The 25207-nt window shown below is 40.2% G+C and overlaps 1 protein-coding gene across 1 annotated transcript; it reads left to right on the top strand.

Moving 5' to 3' along the window:
• Positions 1-6437: 6437 nt before the first annotated feature.
• On the top strand, positions 6438-24701 carry JCHAIN (joining chain of multimeric IgA and IgM). The gene is made up of 4 exons (XM_082260309.1): positions 6438-6580; positions 10406-10535; positions 18881-18961; positions 24444-24701. Exons 1-4 carry the CDS (start codon positions 6520-6522, stop codon positions 24640-24642), a joined length of 471 nt encoding a protein of 156 aa, XP_082116435.1. The 5' UTR covers positions 6438-6519; the 3' UTR covers positions 24643-24701.
• Positions 24702-25207: the final 506 nt, after the last annotated feature.

Genomic DNA, 25207 nt, shown 5'->3' with positions numbered 1-25207 from the left:
CCATCGTTATTAACCACTTTAGCCCCGGAGGATTTTCCTGCTAAACGACCAGGGGGTATTTTGCGATTCGGCACTGGGTGACTTTAACGGACAATTGCGCGGTCGTGCGATGCTGTACCTAAACGAATTTGACGTCCTTTTTTTCCCACAAACAGAGCTTTCTTTTGGTGGTATTTGATCACCTGTGCACTTTTTACTTTTTGCGCTATAAACAAAAAAAGAGCGTAAATTTTGCAAAAATAACAATATTTTTCACATTTTTTTATATGAAATTCCCCAAAAAAAAAATTTAAAAATCAAAATTTTTTAACATTTTCGGCCAATTTGTTTTATGCTACATATGTTTGGTAAAAAAAATCACAAAAAGCGTATTTTTATTGGTTTGCGCAAAAGTTATCGCGTTTACGAACAAAGGGAAAGATTTTTGTCATTTTTGTTGTTTTTTTTTTTAACGCGTAATGGCAGCGATCTGCGTTTTTTTTTGTGGTACTGCGACATTGGGGCGGACAGATCGGACCCTTGACTGACATTTTTGACACTTTTGGGGTTACCAGTGACATTTCTACAGTAATCAGTGCTATACATATGCACTGTTACTGCAAAAATACACTGGTAGTGAAGGGGTTAACTTTATTTGGGAGGGAGGGGCTGTGTGTGTCCCTAGGGGCGTGCTTTCTACTGTGATTGGCTGTGGCTTGAGGTGTAAGGACACTGATCAACGGATCTACATAGTAGATCCGTGTGATCACTGTCTTTACACCGAGGAGAATGACAGGCAGCTTGTTTACACAAGCCGCCTGACTTTCTCCCGACCCCCCCGACGATCGGGTCCGCCAGTCACACGCGCGGGGGGGCCGTGACCGCGCGGGAGCGCGCCTCCGCAGGCGCGCGCTCGCTCCCCAGAGCCTCACAGGCTAGCGACGTAGACTTACGTCGCTCTGCCTGTGAGGGGCTGACTGCCGCAGTAAATATACTGTGAGCAGTCGGCAAGTGGTTAAAGACAGGAAGCTGTCTATATAAGCTTGGTTACTGTACTGCAAGTGTGCAGAAACCTCAGCCTCCCTTGTGCAGCATATGGGTGTTAAATACTACCCTCTCCTCTGCTGGAAAAATCCATTAGTTACATAATTAGTCTGGTTGAATAATCCAACTCAAGCAATAGAATGGAAAAATGTATACACTCCTATATACACAATCCTTAAAGTGATTGTAAAGTCTCATTATTTATTTATTTTTTAAAATAACAAACAAGTTATACTTACCTTCTCTGCACGGTTGGTTTTGCACAGAGCAGCCCAGATCCTCCTCTTCTCGGGTCCCTCTTCTGTGCTCCTGGCCCCTCCCTCCTGTTGAGTCCCCCACAGCAAGCAGCTTGCTATGGGGGCCCCCGAGCTGAGTCACAACTCACTGTGTCCATTCAGAAACCGTGCCACGACCTGGCCGCGCCCCCTCTCTCTCCTGATTGGCTGACTGACTTCAATTGACAGCAGCAGGAGCCATTCATGCCGCACTGCTGTCTCAGCCAATGAGGAAGGGAGTCCTGGGCAGCTGAGACACTCCTGCAACATCGCTGGATAAAAATGGGCTCAGGTAAGTATTTGAGGGGCTGAGGGGGGCTGCTGTATATAGAATGCATTAAGATAAAAAAAAAAACTTCTACCTTTGCAGTCCCTTTAAAGTTGTGATTTGACAGGGGGACCGCTCCCCCGGCCAGTACACTCTGATCAGCGCTCTCTGCCATTGGCTGAGAGCGCTGATTGGGAGTTGGTCGAATGCTGGTTTTTCAGCACGCATGTCCAACGCTTCTGTCGGACAGACCGACATACATATGGGCAGAATGTCGGACGTTTTTTTTAACTGGCAAATGTCTCCCAACATTTTGCCTGTGTGTACGGGGCTATATTCACAATTGATCCAGAGCAAGGCAAAAAAAAAAAAAAAAAGAAAAGCATGATCCAATTTGCTCCAGAGAGGGAAAAAATCCTTCCTGATTCCCCAAGAGGCAATCGTATATTCCCTGGATCAACTTTACCTATAAATATCAATTTCACTACCTATAAATATTAGTATCCAGTGTTACATGGGTGGCAAGAGATACATTTTCCTTGCATTTAACTGGGCAATTAAAGTAAACATAGATAATTTAGCTACATTTGAATCAACTCCACTGTGTACAAAATTCTCCTATTTGAGGAGTTCAGTGCTGTTTTTTTTTTCCAGAAAAATTAGTTAAATGATTTTTACTGAAATGCAATACATAAATTGCTCCTGGTTCTTGATGTTGTACAGTATGTTTTACAGGGATATCCTACAATTAAAAATCGCCCTTTCATGTTGTATGTCTTGATGTGCAATTTTGTCGTAAACCAAATACAGATTTTTTGAGTAAAATAGAATAATTAGCAGACACTAAAACTACAAATTCAATCTGAAACCACAGTAAAGGTGTTTCAGACAGAATTTAAACATAATCATTTAGCAAGCTTCCAGAAGCCAAGTATGCAAATAGTCTGATAGAAACTAGATTTCACAATGCACAACCTTGTTTTTAGATGGTTGATTGTGGTTGCTTATAAAACAGATTAGAGCAATTTTGGAAATGTCCCTAAAAAATATATACATTTTTTTTTTAAATTAAATGCATGCTGAGCTTAATAAAACTTTATAAAGTTCCAGTCAGCACTAAACCTATGAAAATCTTGCCTTTATTAAAAGCTTCTGAATTATTATATGAAAGTAACTCTTAGGTGTCTAAAAAATTAAGTTTAGAAACTGGCATCAGCTTTTTTTCTCAAGTAAAGAATAAAACGTACTATATTATCGAGTTGAAGGTTTGTTCTGTTTTCTGAAAAAGCCTGCTAAAATAGGATCCAGCAAAGGTATATTGTCAGAACCCTGATTTCATTATAAAATGTACCCACAACTTAGCCCTAAAAATGCTTGTACCATGATACCACATGATATAAAATAATGAACCTGCACACCTCATTGTTGTGCAAAGGGTGGACATCCAGTGATCTCTTCTCTAAAATTATCCTGCAGTTGTCCCTAGTTGTCTTTGTACAGCACTAATGTATTTCATCCTCTAGACTTTGAAATATATATCATCATATTATATTCAAATGCATTTTAAAGAGCTTCAAACCTGCAGCACAAGTTCATATGTTTAAAGAGGTTTAGATCTCCCAAAACTGATAATGCATTTTTCAGTACCTGTGGAGTTCGGCAGGTTAATTTTATTATTCACAGATGAGTATCTAAGCCCAGAAAAAAGTGACAGTGCCTTATTACTACAGTGACATTTGCATACCTGGGTTGTCCGTCTTTATAACACAGCTATCTGTGCTGCATAAGTTCCTCCTGAACTTTTCTCTGCAAACAGTCATCTTGACTGGGGGGCTGGTCAATTACTGGCCCTTCTCCATTTTTTTTAATATTTTAAATATTCTGAAAAACAAAGACTCAACCAAGGGACATGAAGTTAAAATTGGAACAAACAGCCTTTTATTTAGCAAAAAAATTATAATAAATAAAAGCTGAATTTAACCTAAAACCATTTTTCCTCTGCAGCTTTAGTTACATTACATGGTTGTTACAATCTTCACTGCAGGGCTGTCCTGTCCTCTTCCTGCTGAACTTCAGGTCCCGTAAAGGCCCCTGGGCTTAGCTGCACTAAAGTTGATCTGATGAGGACACATCCCGTCCTGCCCTCACCTATCTTACGAAAAGTTGTATCAATGATTACTCTGTTAGTAACACAAGCTGTGAATGAGGGAGGGGAAGAATCCAGTGACTGATCAGGCTCTTACAGATCATGTTCCACACAGTGTGTACAGTCACTGGTACCCAAAACTCTTGGACGTTTTGAAGGCCAAAGACACTGAAGGAAGGTACAGGACTGAAATGGAGCGAAGTTAGGAGACACATGCTAACAAGGAGGTGAGTCAAGCGCTTCTTCACTTGAAGGGTACTGCCTTTACAATCTGTTTTGACAAAGTCTCTTTTGGCGATACTGAAATAATCTGATATGTGGGAAAACTCTTTGTATCAGATCCAGGTAAAAATAAAACGACATAACAGCATGGGCTGTAGTTTAATAAATTTGATGAGATGATGAAAGTTAAAGTTAAATGAATTGCAGGGGGAAAAATAATTGATTAAAACCTCGCACAGAGGAAATATGGAGACTTGCTCACCTCTCATTGTGAGAATGCTAGTTTCTGGGCTGCCATATAGAGCCACATCATTTTTGAGTCACTGACCTGAACCAACTATGCAAATTAGGTGTCCTGTGATCAACCTGACGGATGATCAGCAGGCTTGTTCCAGCTCAGTGACTGTAAGAATTGAAGCCAGTGACTGGCAGGTAACTATCACTTTCAAAAGCCCCTAACACTTTCAGAAGCCCTAAAAACAACCTACATTTTTCTCTCATAACAAGTTTCATTTACTAAGAAATGACTCCGAAAACAAAGCTGAACATGATTTTCCAAAACTTTGTTTTGCACCAATAGTATAATCTCATTGTTGATCAAAATTGTGTTATTCAAGACAAAGTATGTGTGCAAAGTATAGGGGATCATGAAAATCCAGTAATTCATACATGGTATACAAGATTCCATTCCCTAATTGTCTCAAATAAATATCTAACAAAACATAATTCTAAATCATTTTTGAAAGAAAAAATTAGGGTACTAATGTGTGGAGGTGTGGGAATGAATATATGTGATACAAGACAATTATCAAGAACAAAGTTAAGCAATGGCTAATGTATGGTGAATCAAGTTTCTTCTAATAAACCAAATTGAATTGTTGTCCATGTTGTGTACAATGAGCCTTTTCAGAAATATAGCATTCTCTGATTGGATGAGGAGTGGGCAGTGGTGTCATGCACTCCACCTTGTCAAATCAGGGAATGCTTTGCATTTATTGAGAAAATGTGATTTCCAGACTTTTAGAGGGATCCCACAGGTATAGTATATGCATAGTATGTAAAAAAAAAAAAAAGTAGGTAAAAAATGTCATTCTTGAAATTCTTCTTTGACTTAAAAAAAGTACTTTCAATTGCTCTCAGCCTCCTCCAAATCTCAATATTCCTTTGTTTGTGCTGCTGTGATCTAAATTCCTGTTAGAAGGCACCTACATTTGTTCTCCATGGTTCCACTGTGTGTAGGAACATAGCCATTCTATTTGCTTGCACCTGGGATAGACTAGAACCCTAGGGCTATGGATTATGGGACTAGTATAGTGTATTTGTGTACTAGTATATACACTATAGTGTACATAGAGCAGAGCACATGACTGTAACTAATGTACACAGCAACTAATGTTCACAGCAGAACACTGAGATGGATGTTTTCTTTTAATTTTTGTAGTGAGCAGGGGAGAAGATCCCCCACTCGCTTTGAAAATGGGGACTCAGGGGGTACAGGGGTCGATGCATTTGTAACATGTTACACCCTGAACATGGGTGTAACATGTAACATGTTACAAAAGGTGAACATATTCTTTATTTCAAAGTAGTACTTTCTAAAGACATTTTTTTACTTCTCATTTTTTTTGAAGCTCAAGTTAGCAAAAGAGCAAAAAATATAACAAAAAAACTTTTAAAACCCAAGAACATTTGAATGCAGCTTTGTCAGGTGAAAAAGCACATATATTTTCTACCACTAAGTTATGATTTGCAAATGTACAGTAGAGCATTCCTAAGACAGAAAGTACCTGCATGTCTCACTTCTGTATTAAATTAAAAAAAAATATTAAGAGCTTAATTCCTCATATTAGTTGGAGGAAACATATCCATTTATGCTCTTGGGTCACCTGCACATCAGCAACAGAAGGTTTATATTACATTCTAAAATTAAAAAGCAATTTATTACAAACAGCATACAGCTACTTCAGACTTGTGAGTCACCATCAGTTCAGAAAGCATTGCTTCTATAGAGGCGGGTTTGTAATTAATTAACAAGAATCTATGACGAGACAGATAATGGGGGAGTGGGTTAAAATGCATAAAAAAGCCATTGATTTAACCACTCTGAAGCATAGTACTGAAGAACCTACTTAAACATAAGTTATGTACATGTCATCTCAAATATGCTGATTATTATTTATTCATTTTATGATAGTGGGAGGGCCATGTAAATGTTGTTTTTTTTTTTACCATGGGTCAACTGCACTGCTCTTCCCATTCTGGAAATCTGCTGTTTTGGGTGCACCATTGACCAAGGGCACCAAAAGCCTTTTATAGCCCACGTAACCGCCTGGTTATACAATCTAGATAATTCAAAAATATATACAATTGCTAGTCTAAAAAATTGTTACTGTCTCTTTAACATTTTTGTCTCCTGCAGGTTGCAGAAATGCGCTCTGCATAAGGATAGAGAATAACATCTGTTTCCAGTACTGAAACCACCCAAAATGTTATTTTCAGCAGCATATATTTTCAGAAATGACCCCCCACCCCCTCTTATAAGAGTCAACTCTCCCCTAATTATCTTCATAAGAAGAAGCTGAAGAATGGACAAGTGCAGCATGTTGTCAGCAGCCCTACTGCTGCTATTTGCTGTATATGTGACAGGTATGTGAACAGGGAATAGGCAAGAGTAGGCTGTTCGGTAAATATTAAATTATACTATTTTTACTTACTTAGTACTATTCAATGCTTCAGTTTCATAACATAAAACAAAATTTATTTTCAGTTTCTTGCAGACTTAATTTACATAAGTGTAAGTCTATATAAAAGTTACCAAAATGTATGCCCTTCAAATGATTGTGTTATATATTACATACAGTGAGTGTGTTAGCAAAAAAGATGGTTGACACTGCATCTTAGCACATGCTGGTCAGTAGAACTGTGCTATATAAATTAATGGGAAGTTACCCAGTATTAAAAAAAAAATCTTTTAATATTTAATTCCTTATTGGCTTACCCAACACTAGCACATACTTAAGTTAAAATAAGGGTACTTAACCACTTCAGCTCCTGAAGGTTTTACCCCCTTAATGACCAGGCCATTTTTTGCGATACGGCACTGCGTTGATTTAACTGACAATTGCGTGGTCGTGCGACGCTGTACCCAAAATAAAATTGATGTCTTTTTTTCCCACAAATAAAACTTTCTTTTGGTGGTATTTGATCACCTCTGCGGTTTTTATTTTTTGCACTATAAACTGCTATAAAACATTCCCAATGTAAAAAAATCAAATGTTTTCATCAATTTAGGCCAATATGTATTCTGCTACATATTTTTGTTAAAAAAAAATCCTAATAAGTGTGTTTTGATTGGTTTGCGCAAAAGTTATAGCATCTGCAAACTATGGGATAGATTAATGTCATTTTTATTTTTTTTTATTGTTTTTACTAGCAATGGCAGGTATCAACGATTTAAAAAAAAAATGCGCTGTTACTGTGTAAATCACACTGGCAGGGAAGGGGTTAACACAAGCGGTGATCAAAGGGTTAAGTGTGCTCCTAGGGAATGCTTTCTGTGGGATGGATGTGCTAGAGGAAAAGAGAGATCTGTGTTTCAGCTTAGCTGAAATACAAGCTGAAGCTTAGCTGAAACACAAGATCTCACTCTTCCTCTGTGACAGAACAGCCATCTTCCTTGTTTACAAAGGCTGTTCTGTCATTCTCCTGCACGATCGTGGGTGGCCGGCGGCCATCACGGCTGTTGGACCCTCTGATTGGAGACACAGCGGGAACGGCGCTCCGGCGGCCTGTACGCTACCCCGAGAACCCCTGCACAAAATCATGTACCTATATGGGATTTTGCGCAGCCGGACCGCCCTGCCGCTGTATATATGTGGCGGGCGGTCCAGAAGTGGTTAATCCATATGCCCATTAAACACCTATCTGCAATTTGAGCGTGAAATTAATGTTGTCAATATATGCTTGTAATGTGTATAACTTTAGATAGTTTCACTTCTCCTTTGCTTAAAACGTACTGCATCTATAAAAAGCTTTTTATATAGCCCTTCCTTATGTGCTTCTCACACCCTAAAGGTGAAATTGATGTGTAACAAACTAATTCATACATATTTAGTGATAAAGGTGTGTCCCGGGCGTCTTCCAAACTCCTACTTTTTTTGTATTTTAGTAAGCTGCAGGCCAGGTCATTCTCTGTCCCTAATGGGCCATACACACTATAAGATTTTCTGAAGACTTTTTCCTTTAGACTTACCAAAACCATATAATAGGAGGTCAAACCTAAACACTTTCAATTTGTATGCAATCTGGCAGGCCCTTCCACTACATAGAAAAAGTAAATCTGAAGGAAATCTAACCACAAAAGTTGGATAGTGTGTATCCAGCTTTAAGCTCGTTGGAATTTGAAAAAGTGGGAGTTCAGAGTTTGAGTTAAACATATATTCGATGTACAAGCTCATCTCCATTTCGCAATATAGAGCATATAGAACCTTGGGGTCTGCTTTACTAGGACCACTAGGTCATTACTCTTGCTTAACCTCTAGAAGCTCAAAAGGAATGCATTACCCAAATGTACTAAAATTGAATGCATTTAAAATGCCTAGGTTGTAACAAATAAATTATGAATGTACATCCCATCAGGTCACACGAACAGGTGAGCTGAGATTTTAGGATTGAATAAACTTATTCTCACACTACAATTACCTTGTTACTATTCAACGTAACAAAACACTATTTTTAATTTATGGCATTTCTTTTTTATTTTATATATGAGATATCTGTGCCTGCAAATATTTGAATTTTGGCAATTGTTATGTTAATGGTACCCATATTAGTACAATTCTAACAACACACTTAACTGTGATTGGAAATAAATCTCTATAATTTAAAACGTATCTTTAAGTTGGGTAAAGTTAGGTGTAGTGATAATGCAACTAACTGTAGTAAACACTTGTAGCATGTAAATGTAATAAAGCATTTATTAACATTCATGATACCATGATTTGTCTGTACATATGCATGTACATACTACCAGAGGTGCCCCACTGCCAATAAATTAAAATGCAAAGGCGTACAATCACATTATTATTATTATTATACGGGATTTATATAGTGCCAACAGTTTGCGCTTTACAATATGAGGTAAGACAGGGCAGTTACAGTACAATTCAATACAGGAGGAATTAGAGGGCCCTGCTTGTTAGAGCTTACGCAGTTTGAAAGGTCTTTCTCCACTACAGTTGGAATAACAGACAGTGGACTTTCAAATCAATTTACAAAAAATATTTACATTGTATTTTATTATGGATTCCATTTATATTGTTTAAACTGTGATTTGTTTAATAATCGTGATTATTTATTTAATTAACTTTTACTAAATGTAAATTTCCCCTCGTTAGTGGCCCCAACCCCATATAAATTTATTCGCTAAAAATGTAACGTATCTATAAAAAGTATCACTAAATAGTAAAATTGACTTACCATAGACTCAGCCCATCCTTCCAGGCGTCAGTGTCGTCAGTCTTCCCGCAGTCTCCTCAGAAGTGCCTCTATATACAACATTTAGTCAAGGTGTATTCTAAGACAATACTAAAGAAATGGTACATTTGCAGTACTAGGTATAAGGGGTATCTGTCTGCATTTCTTGATTGGTTTTGGATGGATTATTAGCAGGTAGATGTTATTCTGATAGATTTGCCCAGTTATCTGGTACAGGGTTGCAAGGGCGTTCAGTGAGTAAACTGCATACTCCCAACTACCTCTGTTCAGTGAGTGAAGAGATCCCACTTTAATTGACTGACAGAGGGTGTAGGGGATTAGAGTCATTGCACTAACTAGTAAGCACAATACTTCCTTATTAGGAACTGCCCTAGAGGGGCTTGTGCCAGAACATAGGGCCCCCACCAGGCAGATTGGGAATGCTGCACAGAAAAATAAAGCACTGTTTACATGTGTGCGGTGATGATCCTGTAGGTGCATTTTAGGTATACCTTTGAAAACTATTAAAATTCACGTAATATACATTTTGCAGGAAGCCACATGAGAGATAAAGCGAGCAAGACTTTTTATTTCCTTCAATGCAATAGAAACATGCAGATATGATCAGAGCCTCCGTGAAATTGCTCACTCAAACAGCAACAATATTACATATTTCCTGAAGTTGGCCTTCAGTAACAAGTACAAATAATGTCTATTTCATAATCAAATAATTTAAATAGATAATTATTGGAAAACAACATTGTAATACCTTTTGATTCTATATACACTCTGTATATAATAACTGAATTGTACTCTGAAAATAAAGTAAAATTGGGTCTACTTTCGGAAAAAGATGCAAACTAATTCTATAGTCCTATGATAACTGCAGTTTTTCTTTCAAGATATCAGCTTGTGTCTGCTTTTTATTTTGATCGTCTTTACTCTCTCGCATATAAGCTGCACTCTTTTCCTGAAGTCAATAATATGTGTTTGCAGGGCAGTATTATAGGGAGCAAGAATACGTTTTGGCAAATAACAAATGCAAATGTGTCAAGATTTCCTCAAGATTTCTCCCATCAAAAGAAATGCCAGGAGAAGAGATTTTAGAAAGGAATATTCAAATAACGTAAGTATATTGTGTTGAATTTCAGACTGAAAATGTGATGGTTTTTGGTCAATATCATTTTAATTATTTATAAAATTTTAAAACTGATATTTTATGGATTTAGGAAACCAAAATTAAACAAATCACCGCTCTGAAAACAATCAGCTGAGCCAGATGGATCCCGAGCAGCTGTGGCAGTCCTGTAGGAATGGGTGCTCACCAAGGTCCGTGACCTGAGGAATCCATGTAAATGAAGAAGAAAGTGGCACTTCCAGACCCAGGAACTTGGAAACTTGAGTTTATTTCTTCAAATCATAGGTACAACATCAGACAAGACCAGACAAGACCACAAGACAGACTGGACAGTCTGTCTTGTGGTCTTGTCTGATGTTGTACCTATGATTTGAAGAAATAAACTCAAGTTTCCAAGTTCCTGGGTCTGGAAGTGCCACTTTCTTCTTCATTTACATTTTATGGATTTATGCACACAAATCAACATACAGGTGTATGGACATATAGCCTAAAATATGTCTATTTTTTTAGCTCCCTGGGGCAATAGCTGATATAATTCTGCCCATAGGACTGTAATGATAGAATATGCTGTATGATGAAAGTTGGTACTTGCATTTACAAGCACACAAGGTATGGTTGTAATTTATTATTATTATTATACAGGATTTATATAGCGCCAACAGTTTTTGCAGCGCTTTACAATGTGAGGGAAGACAATACAGTTACAATACAGTTCAAAACAGTAGGAACTAGAGGGCCCTGCTCGTTAGAGCTTACAATCTAGAAGGGAGGGTCAAGTGAAACAAAAGGCAATAATGGTAGGGGATGGGTTGATGGAGAAAATGGAGGTACATTTGTTAGGTGTTGGTAGGATAGGCTTCTCTGAAAAGGAGGGTTTTCAGAGATCGCCTAAAAGCTAATAGAGTAGGAGATAATCGGACAGATAAGGGTAAGAAGTTCCAAAGGATTGGAGAGGCTCTGGAAAAGTCCTGGAGGCGAGCATGGGAGAAGGTGACGAGGGGGAGTAATTTTCCATACTCAGAAGTTTGATATTTGTGAAATTACCCATATATGTGTTTGCCTGTGGTTCCCCTTTGCATAGCGGTTCCTTCCACGTTGCCTCTGAACCACCTCACTTCTTCATGGATGGGATAGTCACCTACCTGTTGTTTTTGAGCTACAAGGCCATATCGTGTCACACTTTTCCAGGCCTGAGCACACCCACACACATATTCCTGGCCCGAGGTTGCATCTTAAATGCTTTACTGCACTCTCAGTCCCCAGTTCAGTATGTATCTTGTAAACACAGTCCCTTTGCAGCTTAGCATCCATTATTTTGTCTCACTAAGCAGAAGTCTGAACTGCAGAGCACTATTCCTCCATTGCAAGACTTCCTGAGCAGCAGTCCCTCAAGTGTAGAACATTCACTAAAGTCTGGTACACACAGCCTTGTAAACACTAGTAGTTTTCTTTGGTTCAACCCAGCAGGCTGAGCAAAAAAGAACCTGAAGCACTCAGGAGGAGCCGCTGTACTTACAATCCGATGTTAGTACATCAATCTCTCCTGCTGTGCTATTGTGTTCTGACAGGGGGGGGCACCACCATGGTCAGAGCACACTAGTCAGCACTCGCAGCACTGATCTACTGCCAATAGGTAGACCTTCAATCAAGACCCTTCATCAGAAGCTGGCTGAATAGCTGGCATCTGGTGGACCAGCTGCACACCGGCTGAACGTCACCCAGTTTCTATTGAACCAGCAGATGCCACCCGTTATTCTGCCTATGTGTACAGCCCTTTAGTCATAGAACTATTACAGCCAACTTCCCAGGTGTAATCATACTCTTATCTCAGATGTTTCACCCACAGGGTGTAACTCCCTCTCACACAAAGGGGTTCTTCTCACACAGGCCCCAAAGCAGTGGCGTTGGGAGGGGAGGGCTGACCGGGGCTATAGCCCCGAGTGGGCCCCCAGAAAGCCCCGGGTCTCGTATTGCTTATTTAAAATTATTAGCCCCGAGTCCCAAGGCCTGGGGTTGGCCGGGAACTCGGGGCTAAATACCTTGCCAGTGTAACATCTATCCAGCATCCATTGATTGGTGGGCAAGCCGGAGCGGCCACAGTGAGAGTTATTGTAGCTGTCAAAATGAAGCACTGATGTCGGGGTGGGTGGGACCGATATGCCCGCCCTTTGTCTCATTTACTTTATTGAAAAACAGCCGCTGGCCTGGGAGGAAGGTGGCAGGGGGCAGGACCAATTGTAACTACTGTATGTGCTGTAATAAACCTGAATTATACACCGCTGTGGGTGCACATACAGTAGTTACAATTGGTCCTGTCCCCTGCCACCTTCCTCCCCAGCCAGCAATGTATACACGCGGACGATGCTGGCTGAAACAAAGGGGCGTAGCCCCGCATATCGGCCCCGCCCACCCATGATATCATTGCTTCAATTTGACAGCTCCAATCACTCTCATTGCAGCCACCCCCGGCTTGCCCACCAATCCCTGGCTGTGTTGGATAGATGTTACACTGCTGCATGTCCTGCTCGGCTGTACTCATTTATGTTCCATCTGATGCTGCCATTGTTCCCTCGGCTCCTGTATACTGCTAATCAAGATTTTAAGAAAAGTGTGCTATGTTTAACTAATTGGTGTCTTTCAGTTTAGTTTAACTAATTCCTGAACCTTGCACCCTGTACAATGCACTCCTTAACCTTGCACCCCGTACAATGCACTCCTGAACCCTGCACCCTGTACAATGCACTCCTTAACCTTGCACCCCGTACAAGGCACTCCTGAACCGTGCACCCCGTACAAGGCACTCCTGAACCTTGCACTCCGTACAATGCACTCTTTGAACCTTGCACCCCATACAACGCACTCTTGAACCTTGCACCCCATACAACGCACTGCTGAACCAAAACACACTCCTGAACCTTGCACCCCTTACAACACACTCCTGAACCTTACACCCCATACAACGCACTCCTGAACCTTGCACCCTGTACAGTGCACTCCTGAACCTTGCACCCCGTATAACACACACCTGAACCTTGCACCCGGTACAATGCACTCCTGAACCTTGCACCCGATACAGTGCTCTCCTGAACCTTGCACCCTGTACAATGCACTCCTGAGCCTTGCACCCTGTACAATGCACTCCTGAACTTTGCACCCCGTACAACGCACTCCTTAACCTTGCACCCTGTACAACACACTCCTGAACCTTGCACCCAGTACAATGCACTCCTGAACCTTGCACCCAGTACAATTCACTCCTGAAAACTTGCACCCTGTACAATGCAGTACTGAACCTTGCACCCTGTACAATGCAGTCCTGAACCTTGCACCCCATACAACGCACTCCTGAACCTTGCATCCCATACAACGCACTCCTAAACCTTGCACCCCATACAAAGCACTCCTGAACCTTTCACCCTGTACAACACACTCCTGAACCTTGCACTCTGTACATAACGCATTCATGAACCTTGTACTCTGTATGTAACGCATTCCTGAACCTTGCACTCTGTACTTAACGCATTCCTGAACCTTGCACGCTGTATGTAATGCATTCGTGAACCTTGCACTCTATACAACGCATTCCTGAACCTTGCACTCTGTACGTAACGGATTCCTGAACCTTGCCCTCTGTGCAACACTGGGGGGGGCTGTGTAATGCAAAAGGGGTCCAGAGATGTGGGCGGGCTGTGTAATGCTAAAGAGGTCCAGAGGTATGGAGGGGCTGTGTAATGTAAAGGTGTCCAAAGGTGTGTGTGGGAGGCTGTTTAATGCAATATGGGTCATGAGGTGTGAGAGGGGCTGTGTAATGCAAAAGGGGTCCAGAGGTGTGGGGGGGGGGTGGTGCTGTGTAATGTAAAGGGGTCCAGAGGTGTGGGGGGGAGGCTGTGTAATGTAAAGGGTTCCAGGGGTGTCGCCCCATCAAAATGCTCTAATTGGTGTTACACTCACCTTTAATCCAGCGCTGGGCAAAGCTCCCTGGCGCTGATCTTCCCACCCCCTTCTGATGTCAGAAAGGGACGTAGTGGGATCAAATTTACCTTCGGGCTCAAGCCCCTGGTCTTTTTCCTACCTAGCAACACCCCATACCCCAAAGCCGTACTAAACCAGGCCACAGAACCTGCTAAATGAAGGTCAGGGGTGGCAAGGTTTTTTTTCTTTTCCCAATGTTTCCTCCTCTAGATACCCCAGTAATTATGCCCTGCAGAAGGCCTACATGGGGTACATCATGCAGAATTCTTGTTTCCACCCCAACTACACTGGGTCTCACCCATAGATGGCAAATGAAGGGATGCTAACACTCATGTACACTGTATTTTGTCAAAACAGTCCTAAGGGCATAATTAAGCAGCAGTTAGAGCTCCGGGGCTCCAAAAATTTAGGAATATTTTATGCAGTTCGCCCTTTTATTTATGACTGTGTGCATGACCATTAATCTTTCTTTATTATTTGTACACATTTTATATTTTTAAAAATAAATATGCTACAGAGTGCATCCATGACACTGATATTGCAGAATATTCTGGGTTAGACGAAAGAAGTAACTAGCTGTAAGACTGTCTCTAAGTAATTGTACACAAGGGCTTCAAATGTTAGGCTTTTGCAAAGCATTTGCTAAGCTTTAGCAGCCTCTTCTGCCAAATAACTCTTTTCAGTTTCTCCTAGTTTTCCTGTGCTTATGCTGCATGCACAATGCAATGTACACTCTTGGCTCCAATCTAAAGACCAGAGTGGTCCAATCATGCATGACACTGGAAATGGCTTAAAAGGTATTAGTTAAACTGAACAAAAGAGATTATATACAGGTGCATCTCATAAATATAGTATATCATAAAAAAGTTAATTTATTTCAGTAATTCAATTCAAAAAGTGAAACTCATATTTAATATATAGATATGTTACACACAGAGTCATATTTTTCAAGCATTTCCTTTTTTAATTTTGATGATTATGGCTTGCAGCTAGTGATAACCCGAAATTCAGTGTCTCAGAAAATTAGAATATTACATAAGACCACAAAATAAAAGGATTTTTAATACAGAAATGTTGGCTTACTGAAAATTATGTCTATTTACGGTATAGTATGCACTCAATACTTGGTCGGGGCTCCTTTTGCATGAATTACTACATCAATGCGGCGTGGCATGGAGGTGGTCAGCCTGTAGCACTGCGCTGAGGTGTTTTGGAAGCTCAGGTTGCTTTGATAGCGGCCTTCAGCTCGTCTGCATTGTTGGGTGTGGTGCCTCTCATCTTCTTCTTGACAATACCCCACAGATTCTTAATGGGGTTTTGGTCAGGTGAGTTTGCTGGCCAATTAAGCACAGTGATACCATAATCATTTAACCAGGTATTGGTACTTAGCAGTGTGGGCAGGTGCCAAGTCCTGCTGAAAAATGAAATCAGCATCTCCATAAAGCTGGTCAGCAGGGGGAAGCATGAAGTTCTCTAGAATTTCCTGCTAGAGGGCTGTGCTTTGGACTTGATAAAACACAGTGGCCCAACAACAGCAGATGACATGGCTCCCTAAATCATCACTCACTGTGGAAACTTCACACTGGACCTCATGCAGCTTGGATTCTGTGCCTCTCCACTCTTCCTACAGACTCTGGGATCTTGATTTCCAAATAAAATGCAAAATTTTCCACAGTCCATGATGATGCATACTATACTGTACATGGACATAATTTTCAGTAAGCCAACATTTCTGTATTAAATTTTTATTGGTCTTATGTAATATTCTACTTTTCTGAGATACTAAATTTAGGGTTTTTACTAGCTGTAAACCATAATCAACATTTAGCCCTCAGTTCAAAGTTGTTGCTTTTTTTTTTTTTTTTTTAAATGAGACTCTTTCAGTTCATATGATTTTCTGCATGAATATTGAATATAGGCAAACAGCTAACACTGCATCTAAGAAAAATGTAATTTAAATAGGTGGGGGCAACTTACCAACTAACAACTGTTGAGACAGTGAACGTTTTGATCAGAAGTATAAATTACAACCCAATGCACAGAGTGCAGTGGTCAGGAGTAAAACATATAGTCCAGAACACAGAGTGCAACTAAAGTATAAGTAACATACAATCTATTTTACATGATGTGAGTCAGGACAGTATGTGACTTACTGTCATGCGTATATAGTGCAGAGTTTAGGGGCTTATAGACAGAGTGCAGGGGTTAAGAATATGTAACACACAGGGTGTGGGGTTTAGGAATATGTAACATACAAAGTGCAGGGGTCAGGAATATAATGCACAGAGTGAAGTGCTTGGGAGTTTGAAATATACATAGTCTAGGGATCAGGAGGGTTTGATGTACATGAGTTAATATTTAAAGGCCTGGCTAGTAAAAACATTGGACATGTTGCAAATGGTATTAATAGGTAAAAGACCATAAAGATGATACTTTTTTTCAAGATGTACAGCCATGGCCATAGGTTTTGAGAATGGCACAAATATTAATTTCCACAAAGTCTACTGCCTAAGGTTTTATGATGGAAATTTGCATATACTCCAGAATGTTATGAAGAGTGATCAGATGAATCACAATTAATTGCAAAGTCTCTTTTTGCCATGAAAATTAACTTAATCCCCAAAAAAAAAAACATTTCCACTGCATTTGTGAAGAAGGCTTCAGGGCTCCAAAGAAAGTCCGGCAAGCGCCTGGACCGTCTCCTACAGTTGATTCAGTTGCGGGATCAGAGCACCACCAGTGCAGAGCTTGCTCAGGGATGGCAGCAGGCAGGTGTGAGTGAATCTGCACGCATAGTGAGGTGAAGACTTTTGGAGAATGGCCTGGTGTTAAGAAGGGCAGCAAAGAAGCCACTTGTCTCTAGGAAAAACATCAGGGACAGACTTATATTCTGAAAAAGGTAAAGAGATTGGACTGTTGAGAACTGGGGTAAAGTCGTTTTCTTTGATGAATCCCCTTTCTGATTGTTTGGGGCATCCAGAAAAAATCTTGTCTGGAGAAGAAAAGGTGAGCCCTACCATCAGTCCTGTGTCATGCCAACAGTAAAGCATCCTGAGACCATTCATGTGTGGGGTTGCTTCTCATCCAAGAGAGTGGGATCACCCACAATTTTGCCTAAGAACACAGCCATGAATACAAAATGGTACAAAAACGTCCTCCGGGAGCAACTTTTCCCAACCATCCAAGAACAGTTTGGTGAGGAACAGTGCCTTTTCCAGCATGATGGAGCACCTTGCTATAAGGCAAAAGTGATAACTAAGAGGCTTGGGGAACAAAAAATTGAAATTTTGGGTCCATGGCCAGGAAATTCCCCAGACCTTAATCCCATTGAGAACATGTGGTCAATCCTTAAGAGGCGGGTGAACAAAAAAACTCACAAATTGTGACAAACTCCAAGCATACCAGAGATTGATTGACAGCATACCAGGGCGAATTGCAGAGGTCCTAAAAAAGAAGGGCCAACACTGCAAATATTGACTCTTGGCATAAACTTAATGTAGTTGTCAATAAAAGCATTTGACACTTATGAAATGCTTGTAATTATACTTCAGTATACCATAGTAACATCTGACAAAAAGATCTAAAAACACTGAAGCAGAAGACTTTGTAAAAATGAATATTTGTGTCATTCTCAAAACTTTTGGCCATGGCTGTATGTAACATACAGAGTGCAGGGGTTAGGTGTATGCAGGGTACAGATAGCAGGTTTCAGATTTATGTAATGTGCAAAGGTAAGATGTATGTACTATACAGAGTGTAGGGGTCAGTGTGTGTAACATACATAGTGGAGAATAAGGTGCCTGTAACATATAGGCTGGGGGAGAGGTGAGTATTTTCAATATTCTATTGGCAGGGACAACATTTTGGGCAATTCCATTTTTGGGACTAAGACTGTTTAAATCTACTATCTCCTGTTACATGTTTGTTCCAAGTCAGGGTTTCAGAACGTATGTAGGCTATTAGATTAGAATGATAGGCAGAAAACAAGTCATCCAACCTCTTTCTTTCAATTCAAGTTGAGATCTGAAAGGTTCCGGTAAGAAATGATGTGACAAATAGTTAGAATTGATAAAATGTGGCATACAGTAATTGGCCAAAGCAGCTATGATAATGTTTAATTTCATTACAGTTCACACAACCATACAATACTGAAAAATTAAGTCAGCAGTTTCTTCAAGATACACCGCAATACAGATCGTGAGCATAGTTTGCTGTAGGCTTTCTGGATAGCTGCATACTATTGGAGCACAGCAAAGAAAAAGTGAAAAAAAAAATGCAATTCTAGATGGTAGTGGTGAGATGATTATTATTATAATATATGCTTAATGAAACATCTCCTGTAATTTTTTTTCTTTTCACAGGATTCCATTAAGTAGCAGAATGAACATTTCCAACCCTTATTCACCACTCCGAACACAATTTGTTTACAATTTGTGGGACATGTAAGTTTCAGTTGTTCTTTAAAATATATATATATTGTTTATTTTCTTTCCTTTTATAGGAGGTAAGTACAGATAGGCCCATGATAGGACATGCAAGGTTGTATACAGATGCATGATTAAAATATGAGAATGTGGGGAAGACAAAAGGCATATTTGTATATACTGTGTGTTTCACATGTACAGTTCCTTGAAAAAGTATTCACACCCCTTGAAATTTTCCAAATTTTGTCATGTTACAACCAAAAATGTAAATGTATTTTATTTGAAATTTATGTGATAGACCGACACAAAGTGGCACATACATATGAAGTGGAAGAAAAATTATAAAAGATTTTCAAAATAAATAGGTGAAAAGTGTGGCATGCATTTGTATTCAGCCCCCCTGTGTCAATACTTTGTAGAACTACCTTTTGCTGCAATTACAGCTGCATGTCTTTTTGGGGATGTCTCTATCTATATGTCTCTAATGTTACACATCTAGATATATAGATGTTACACATATATTATATTATATTATATGTTAGACATATAGATGTTACACATCTAGGAGAGTGACATTTTTGCACATTCTTCTTTGAAAAATAGCTCAAGCTCTGTCAGATTGGATGGAGAGCGTCTGTGATCAGCAATTTTCAAGTCTTGCCACAGGTTCTAAATTGGATTTAGGTCTGGACTTTGACTGGGCCATTCTAACACACGAATATGCTTTGATCTAAACCATTACATTGTAGCTCTGGCTGTATTTTTAGAGACGTTGTCCTGCTGGAAGGAACCTCCACCCCAGTCTTAAGTCTTTTGCAGACTCTAACAGGTTTTCTTCTTAGATTGCCCTGTATTTGGCTCCATCCATCTTCCCATCAACTCTGACCAGCCTCCCTGTCCCTGCTAAAGAAAAGAATCCCCATAGCATGATGCTGCCACCACCTTCTTTCACTTTAATTGTCAAAGGTGCATAGATAGGAATGGGTGCCATTGAAATCAATAGGCTGTGACTTGTCATGTGACTTTATGTGTCGCATGACAAGTCACACTAGTCAAAACAGAGCCTAAAGCCCCGTACACACGTACCGATCGTCGGCCGAACGATCGGCCGTCTTTTGTCCGAGGGCTGTCGTGTCTGTTGAAAACTGCAAAAGACTGCACACAAATTTTGTCGGCCAACAACAGCTGACTGCAGAAGTGATGTCATGTGATGGTTAACTTTCCTTGTCTTTTTTCTTTTCTGAGCATGCCCAGTCTTGCAAATGTGCTGTCTGTCGGCCGAATTCTGTACTGACTGGCGAACAATCGGCCGTTCTGGTGTCGGCATACAAAAATTTTAATGCTTGCACGACAGATTTTGTTCGGCCGAAAGTGCGCTGTCGGAAGCATCATACTAACAAGCCGAAAATCGGCCGATCGTTCGGCGGCCGAACATTTTCGGCCGACAATCGGTACGTGTGTACGGGCCTTAAGTGTGCTTGCCTGTACTATAATCATTGTAGACTGTGAGATGAGACCCCAGAGCACTTCCAGCTACAATGACACTCCCCCCCCCCCAATCCAGCACCCTTCTCCTATGGTAGTCTTCATTCAAAACCCAGCACAGCTATACTGTATATGTGCACGGTACCCCTACGACCACCCCCCCCCCCCCAATCCTTCCTGTGTCCTGTGTGAATGGCTCTTTTTTTATTTCTTCATTTCCTCATGAATTAGGATGTACAATGCATCCTTATTGATGAGAGAACACTGGGCAGGAACCTATGATCAGCTCCTCCCATTCTGTATACACCCACTGGCTACACAGGAACAGTGTCCCTCCCTGGAAGTGATGTCACTAGCTTTCAGTAACCACTCCCACTTTCTGCTCTTGGGCTCAGCAGGAAGAGGAATTGAAGTCATGTGACAGCACTGAAAACTGCAAAATAAAGGTAGAAAAACTGGGATTTTTTTTTTTCATTTTGGCACATAAGGCCGAACTCCGCTCACATTAATGATTGCAGAGGAGAATTTAAGATACCAGGCTGTATTTCTGCCTTAAGTGCTCAAAGTTGGTAATGTTTATAAAGTCCATAGCCGTTAAAGGTTCCCACTTCAATAGACAATGTTCTCCATGAAGTTTCTCAAACACTATAAATGTATGTATTTCAAATAGCAAGCACTCAAAGAATGTGGAAAACAGCAGACCATGAGCATCCATGGGGTGAACACATGAACTTTCTTAGAAGGTTGTTCACAAGAGGTGTGGTAAACATAATATACCCTAATCCTTATTATATTTCAGTGATGCTGATGAAATATGTTGCCATATACAAAGGTTAACTTGCAAGGTGGGGTACCCAAGGTTATTTTCACATGGGCTCCACCTACATCAAGATTCTTCAGGCCATCAAGAGAACTCTCCGTTCAAAGCCACTCACTGTTCACATGCACAGATGCAGGTCCTGGACCTTCCCATTACATCCTCCTGGTCACTGTCCACATTAACCCCTAATGCCTGGAGTGCAGTTACATAGGCCTATGTTTTCTGTGTTCCAGATAGGAGTTTTAGAGGTCCAACCAACCACCCAGGACCAATGAGACCAAGGGGCCCAGGTTTTCTCTTACCTCCAGATGGAGGACTCCTTTTCCTCTATTACCACCCACTCCAGAGCCGACAAGGTTCGCACCAGTAAATCACATAGCTCTTTACCCAAGGCATTTGCTGTACCTAACACATCACTCCCAGGACAACATCACACAGAGGCTTTTGTTTGCAAAAATAACTGCTGTACTTGATCAAAACTTTTGTAAAACACTCTATGCCAGTGTTAAATACAGAGTATCAAATTATAGCATAATTCTTTGCTTATACATTTTCACGTTGTCATTTTGATGAAGAGAGGGAGCATCAAGGTACTCACATGGCACTGTTTGGATAGTCCTTTCCAGTATCTACACTAGATCTAGGTCTTAGCCCTGCAGTACTTCCCAGCCCCTTTCCAAAGGGAAGAATACATAACTCCCTCGCTGTTGGTCTCACTTCACTGGCTCCAGGCTGTTTCTCTGTCCAAGCATCTCCCACCTTTAAAAAGGACCAACATGACATTATAACTCCACCTCTAAAAAGGGACTAAAATTAAAGGGGACTTGACCCTGCCTACATTCTATACTAGTACCTGCCAGTATATGTCCTCCCATCATCTAAAAACACGTGCAGGTTATGTCTCGGTATCAATGACTACATCTGCTGATGGAATATGTTGCAATGCACAGAGGTTGAAGCATCCAGTACAGTACAAATGCTCCCACCTAGGGCATGGTGGTCATTCTGTACTAGTACCTGCCAGTATGTGCCCTCATATCAAATCACACATGTGACAGTAATGTGTATGGCATGCATACAACATTAACATCCAAAATTAAAGATATATCACATTAAACCCTGTATAAAATTCCCACAAAGTTTATAAAAACTGTTTCCCCATCTATGTACAAATAATGAAGTGAAAATAAGTCTATTAAATCTTTATTGACCACATCCATGCAAAATCCTAAGAACGCTGTTATGCTGTCTACAACATGTATGGATTATAAGTGCTAATAGAAACACTAGTTACTGGTGACACCGAAATTACCAATAATGCATCTTCACATCAAATGTAAATTCTCCCTTGGGGGAACAATACGCTTTGTGTTGCCGAGATCCTAAATATCCACTGGTACCAACAGAGTGGGGGATCGGCAAGAAGAACCCTGTCCATAACTGAATAGGTTTGATGCATAGAGTTAAATGAAGTGTCAATTTGTGACACATCAATAAAGTTATAAAAGTAAATGTGTTGTAAGAAGGCATCGCATCGCAGGTTCTCAGGGAGCAACAGTGGGTTAGCATGATACAAGCCATAATGTGATCCTGATGGTGTAAATAAAATGAAAAAATAACAAATCTCCTGGCAGGATCAGCAGGTTATATAACAATGTTACAGGAGGGACTCTGAAAAAAAAAAGCTTCTATGTTAATCCTAATGACAGCATACACCATATATGTCATTTTTTAATTTTGCCTATATTTACACTTTAATGAATTTAATATGTAACTGACAACACAGCTACATGTTTGCCACAAAGAAAACAGTGAAAGCATTATAAACAGCCAACTACCAAAGTTTATACCTTCATGGCAGAATGAAAATGTGTCTAAACCAAATTTAGATAATTGAAGCTTTCAAGTCCTTAAATCAGGTGGCTGCTTTGTTTCCTTTTTTTTTTTAGGCTTTTGTTTCCCTAGGTTTCAACTTGCGAACCTGGCAGTAATGCATGTTCTTTCATGGAGTGACAATATTCACTGTTCTGCATCTTTGAAGAAGTAGTATTTCCATCCTAGGCTGCTTGCTCCTGATTTGGAATACAGAACATACCCCATCTTTCTGCCTCTATAACATAGGAGATAGATGTTCTGTTGTCCCCAGAAGTAACTGAACAGTGCTGATAATAGTGCTAGAGATTTCAGTGCAGCACAGGCAAGGTGTAAAGTTAGAAGCTCATGGGATTTGTCGGAAACAACAGGTTTTTTTTCAGAAATTGCAAAGACAAAACATGTGGCAAATGTCCTGATAGATAGCAGAACATTTTGCAATGTTTACATGCTTACATTAAATGTCCTCTATTGGAGCCCACTGCATCCATCAATGAAGGATGCTAAGGGGCAAGAGCCACCTAGGGACCTTCTGTTGCTAGGCACCAGGCGGCAAGATCCGGCTAGCATCCTTTTGGTTTTGATTCCCCATCAGGTACATCTGACAGCCAGGGGAGGAGTTGTTGCTGCCTATATATAATTTGATTTGCCTTGGGCCGAACACATTACACAAAGGCAGAAGTGCCTCCTCCCACTGGCAATCAGAGCAAACCTGACAGGACATGGGGTGTGGAGTCAGCAGGAGGTGTTGCTGCTCCAAGCCAATCAAATTACACACAAGCAGAAGTGGTTCCTCCCACGGCAATCAGAGTGGATTTGAGGGGACGTGGAGGATGGAGGCAGCATGGGTCTTTTGCTTGCTAGGAGGTAGACGCTTGAGGCTGGTTATCATCCTTCTGTTGCAGTTTTCCATAAGGTCCACTTTCATGATCAATGCAAAGAACCTTTTTTGCCTATGCATAATTGAATTGGTCAATTAAAATATAACACAGACAGTGCATTGACCCATTAAAAATAATAAAAAAAAAAAAAACGCAACAATAATTTTTCAACCTGTGTGCAAGAGCCCCAAGAATGGCTGTTTTAAAAACATCACTTCATATATACATTCATAAATCATTCTGTAACTGGGATATTAAAACAATAGTATGCCTTATGAGTTGCTAGTTGACAAATTTATGGATGTACACACCGTATGAAAATACATATTATTCTATGCAAAATTCATAACAAACATACATCAAGAACTAAATTTGGGAGTTTTCTGTGCATCCCACAGCTCACATATATTTTAGATTGTAACAAATGTCTATTTTGTTTCAGCTGCCAAAAATGTGATCCAGTACAGACTGAAATTGGTGGAATACCAGTTCTAGCATCTCAGGGCAGCTGTAGTAAATCAGATGACGAGTGCTACACCTATGATCGCAACAAGTGCTACACTACTGAAGTTAACTTCAGATACAAGGATCAGATCATAAAGAAGAAAGTACCATTGACTCCGGAATCGTGTTATGAATAAAACATGAAAATACCTGGCGTTTAAGGAATTTGGTTAAAAAAGCAAATTGATTTTTTTTTTTAAACAAGTGCTATTTGTTTCTGCTTTGGAGCTTTTATTTTTTTCTTAACTTTTTATTTTTTTAATTTACAATTGATTTGATTTTTAAATAAAGCCCTTTTATATACTATTGCAAATAAACGCAAAAACTTTCAACCATATGAAATATTTCATCAGGTCAAATGATTTATGAAATGTAAATAACAAATCTCTTGGAAAAACAAATGCTATATAATATCAAGAGAGAACAGTATTTACTGCTTCATGTATACTCTGAAGGGGTTTTAAGCACATTTATTTTTATAACTTTATGGAGTATGCCCCAATGCACCAACTCATGTCTGTTCTCATTCTGGTACTGTCATACTCTTCCTCTCATTCTCTCAGTGCATTCTTTTGTGTAAGACAGGCATGTCCAACCTGCGGCCCGCGGACCGCAGGCAATGCGGCCCACTGCCCGGTGATGTTTTTTTTTTTTATTTCGCGGTGGCCTACAATTGCATTATGGGAATTGTAGTTTTTGATT

Source organism: Pelophylax lessonae, assembly GCF_965119305.1.
Source record: "Pelophylax lessonae genome assembly, chromosome: 1".
Taxonomy (NCBI): domain Eukaryota; kingdom Metazoa; phylum Chordata; class Amphibia; order Anura; family Ranidae; genus Pelophylax; species Pelophylax lessonae.
This window is presented reverse-complemented; position numbering and strand designations above follow the sequence as displayed.

Bases quoted from the DNA above. Each gene is read 5' to 3' on its own strand.
- JCHAIN (XM_082260309.1), top strand. From the start codon at position 6,520: ATGGACAAGTGCAGCATGTTGTCAGCAGCCCTACTGCTGCTATTTGCT. The intron at 6,581-10,405 runs GTATGTGAACAG...ATGTGTTTGCAG, and splicing joins ATTTGCTGTATATGTGACAG to GGCAGTATTATAGGGAGCAA. The intron at 10,536-18,880 runs GTAAGTATATTG...TTCTTTTCACAG, and splicing joins GAAAGGAATATTCAAATAAC to GATTCCATTAAGTAGCAGAA.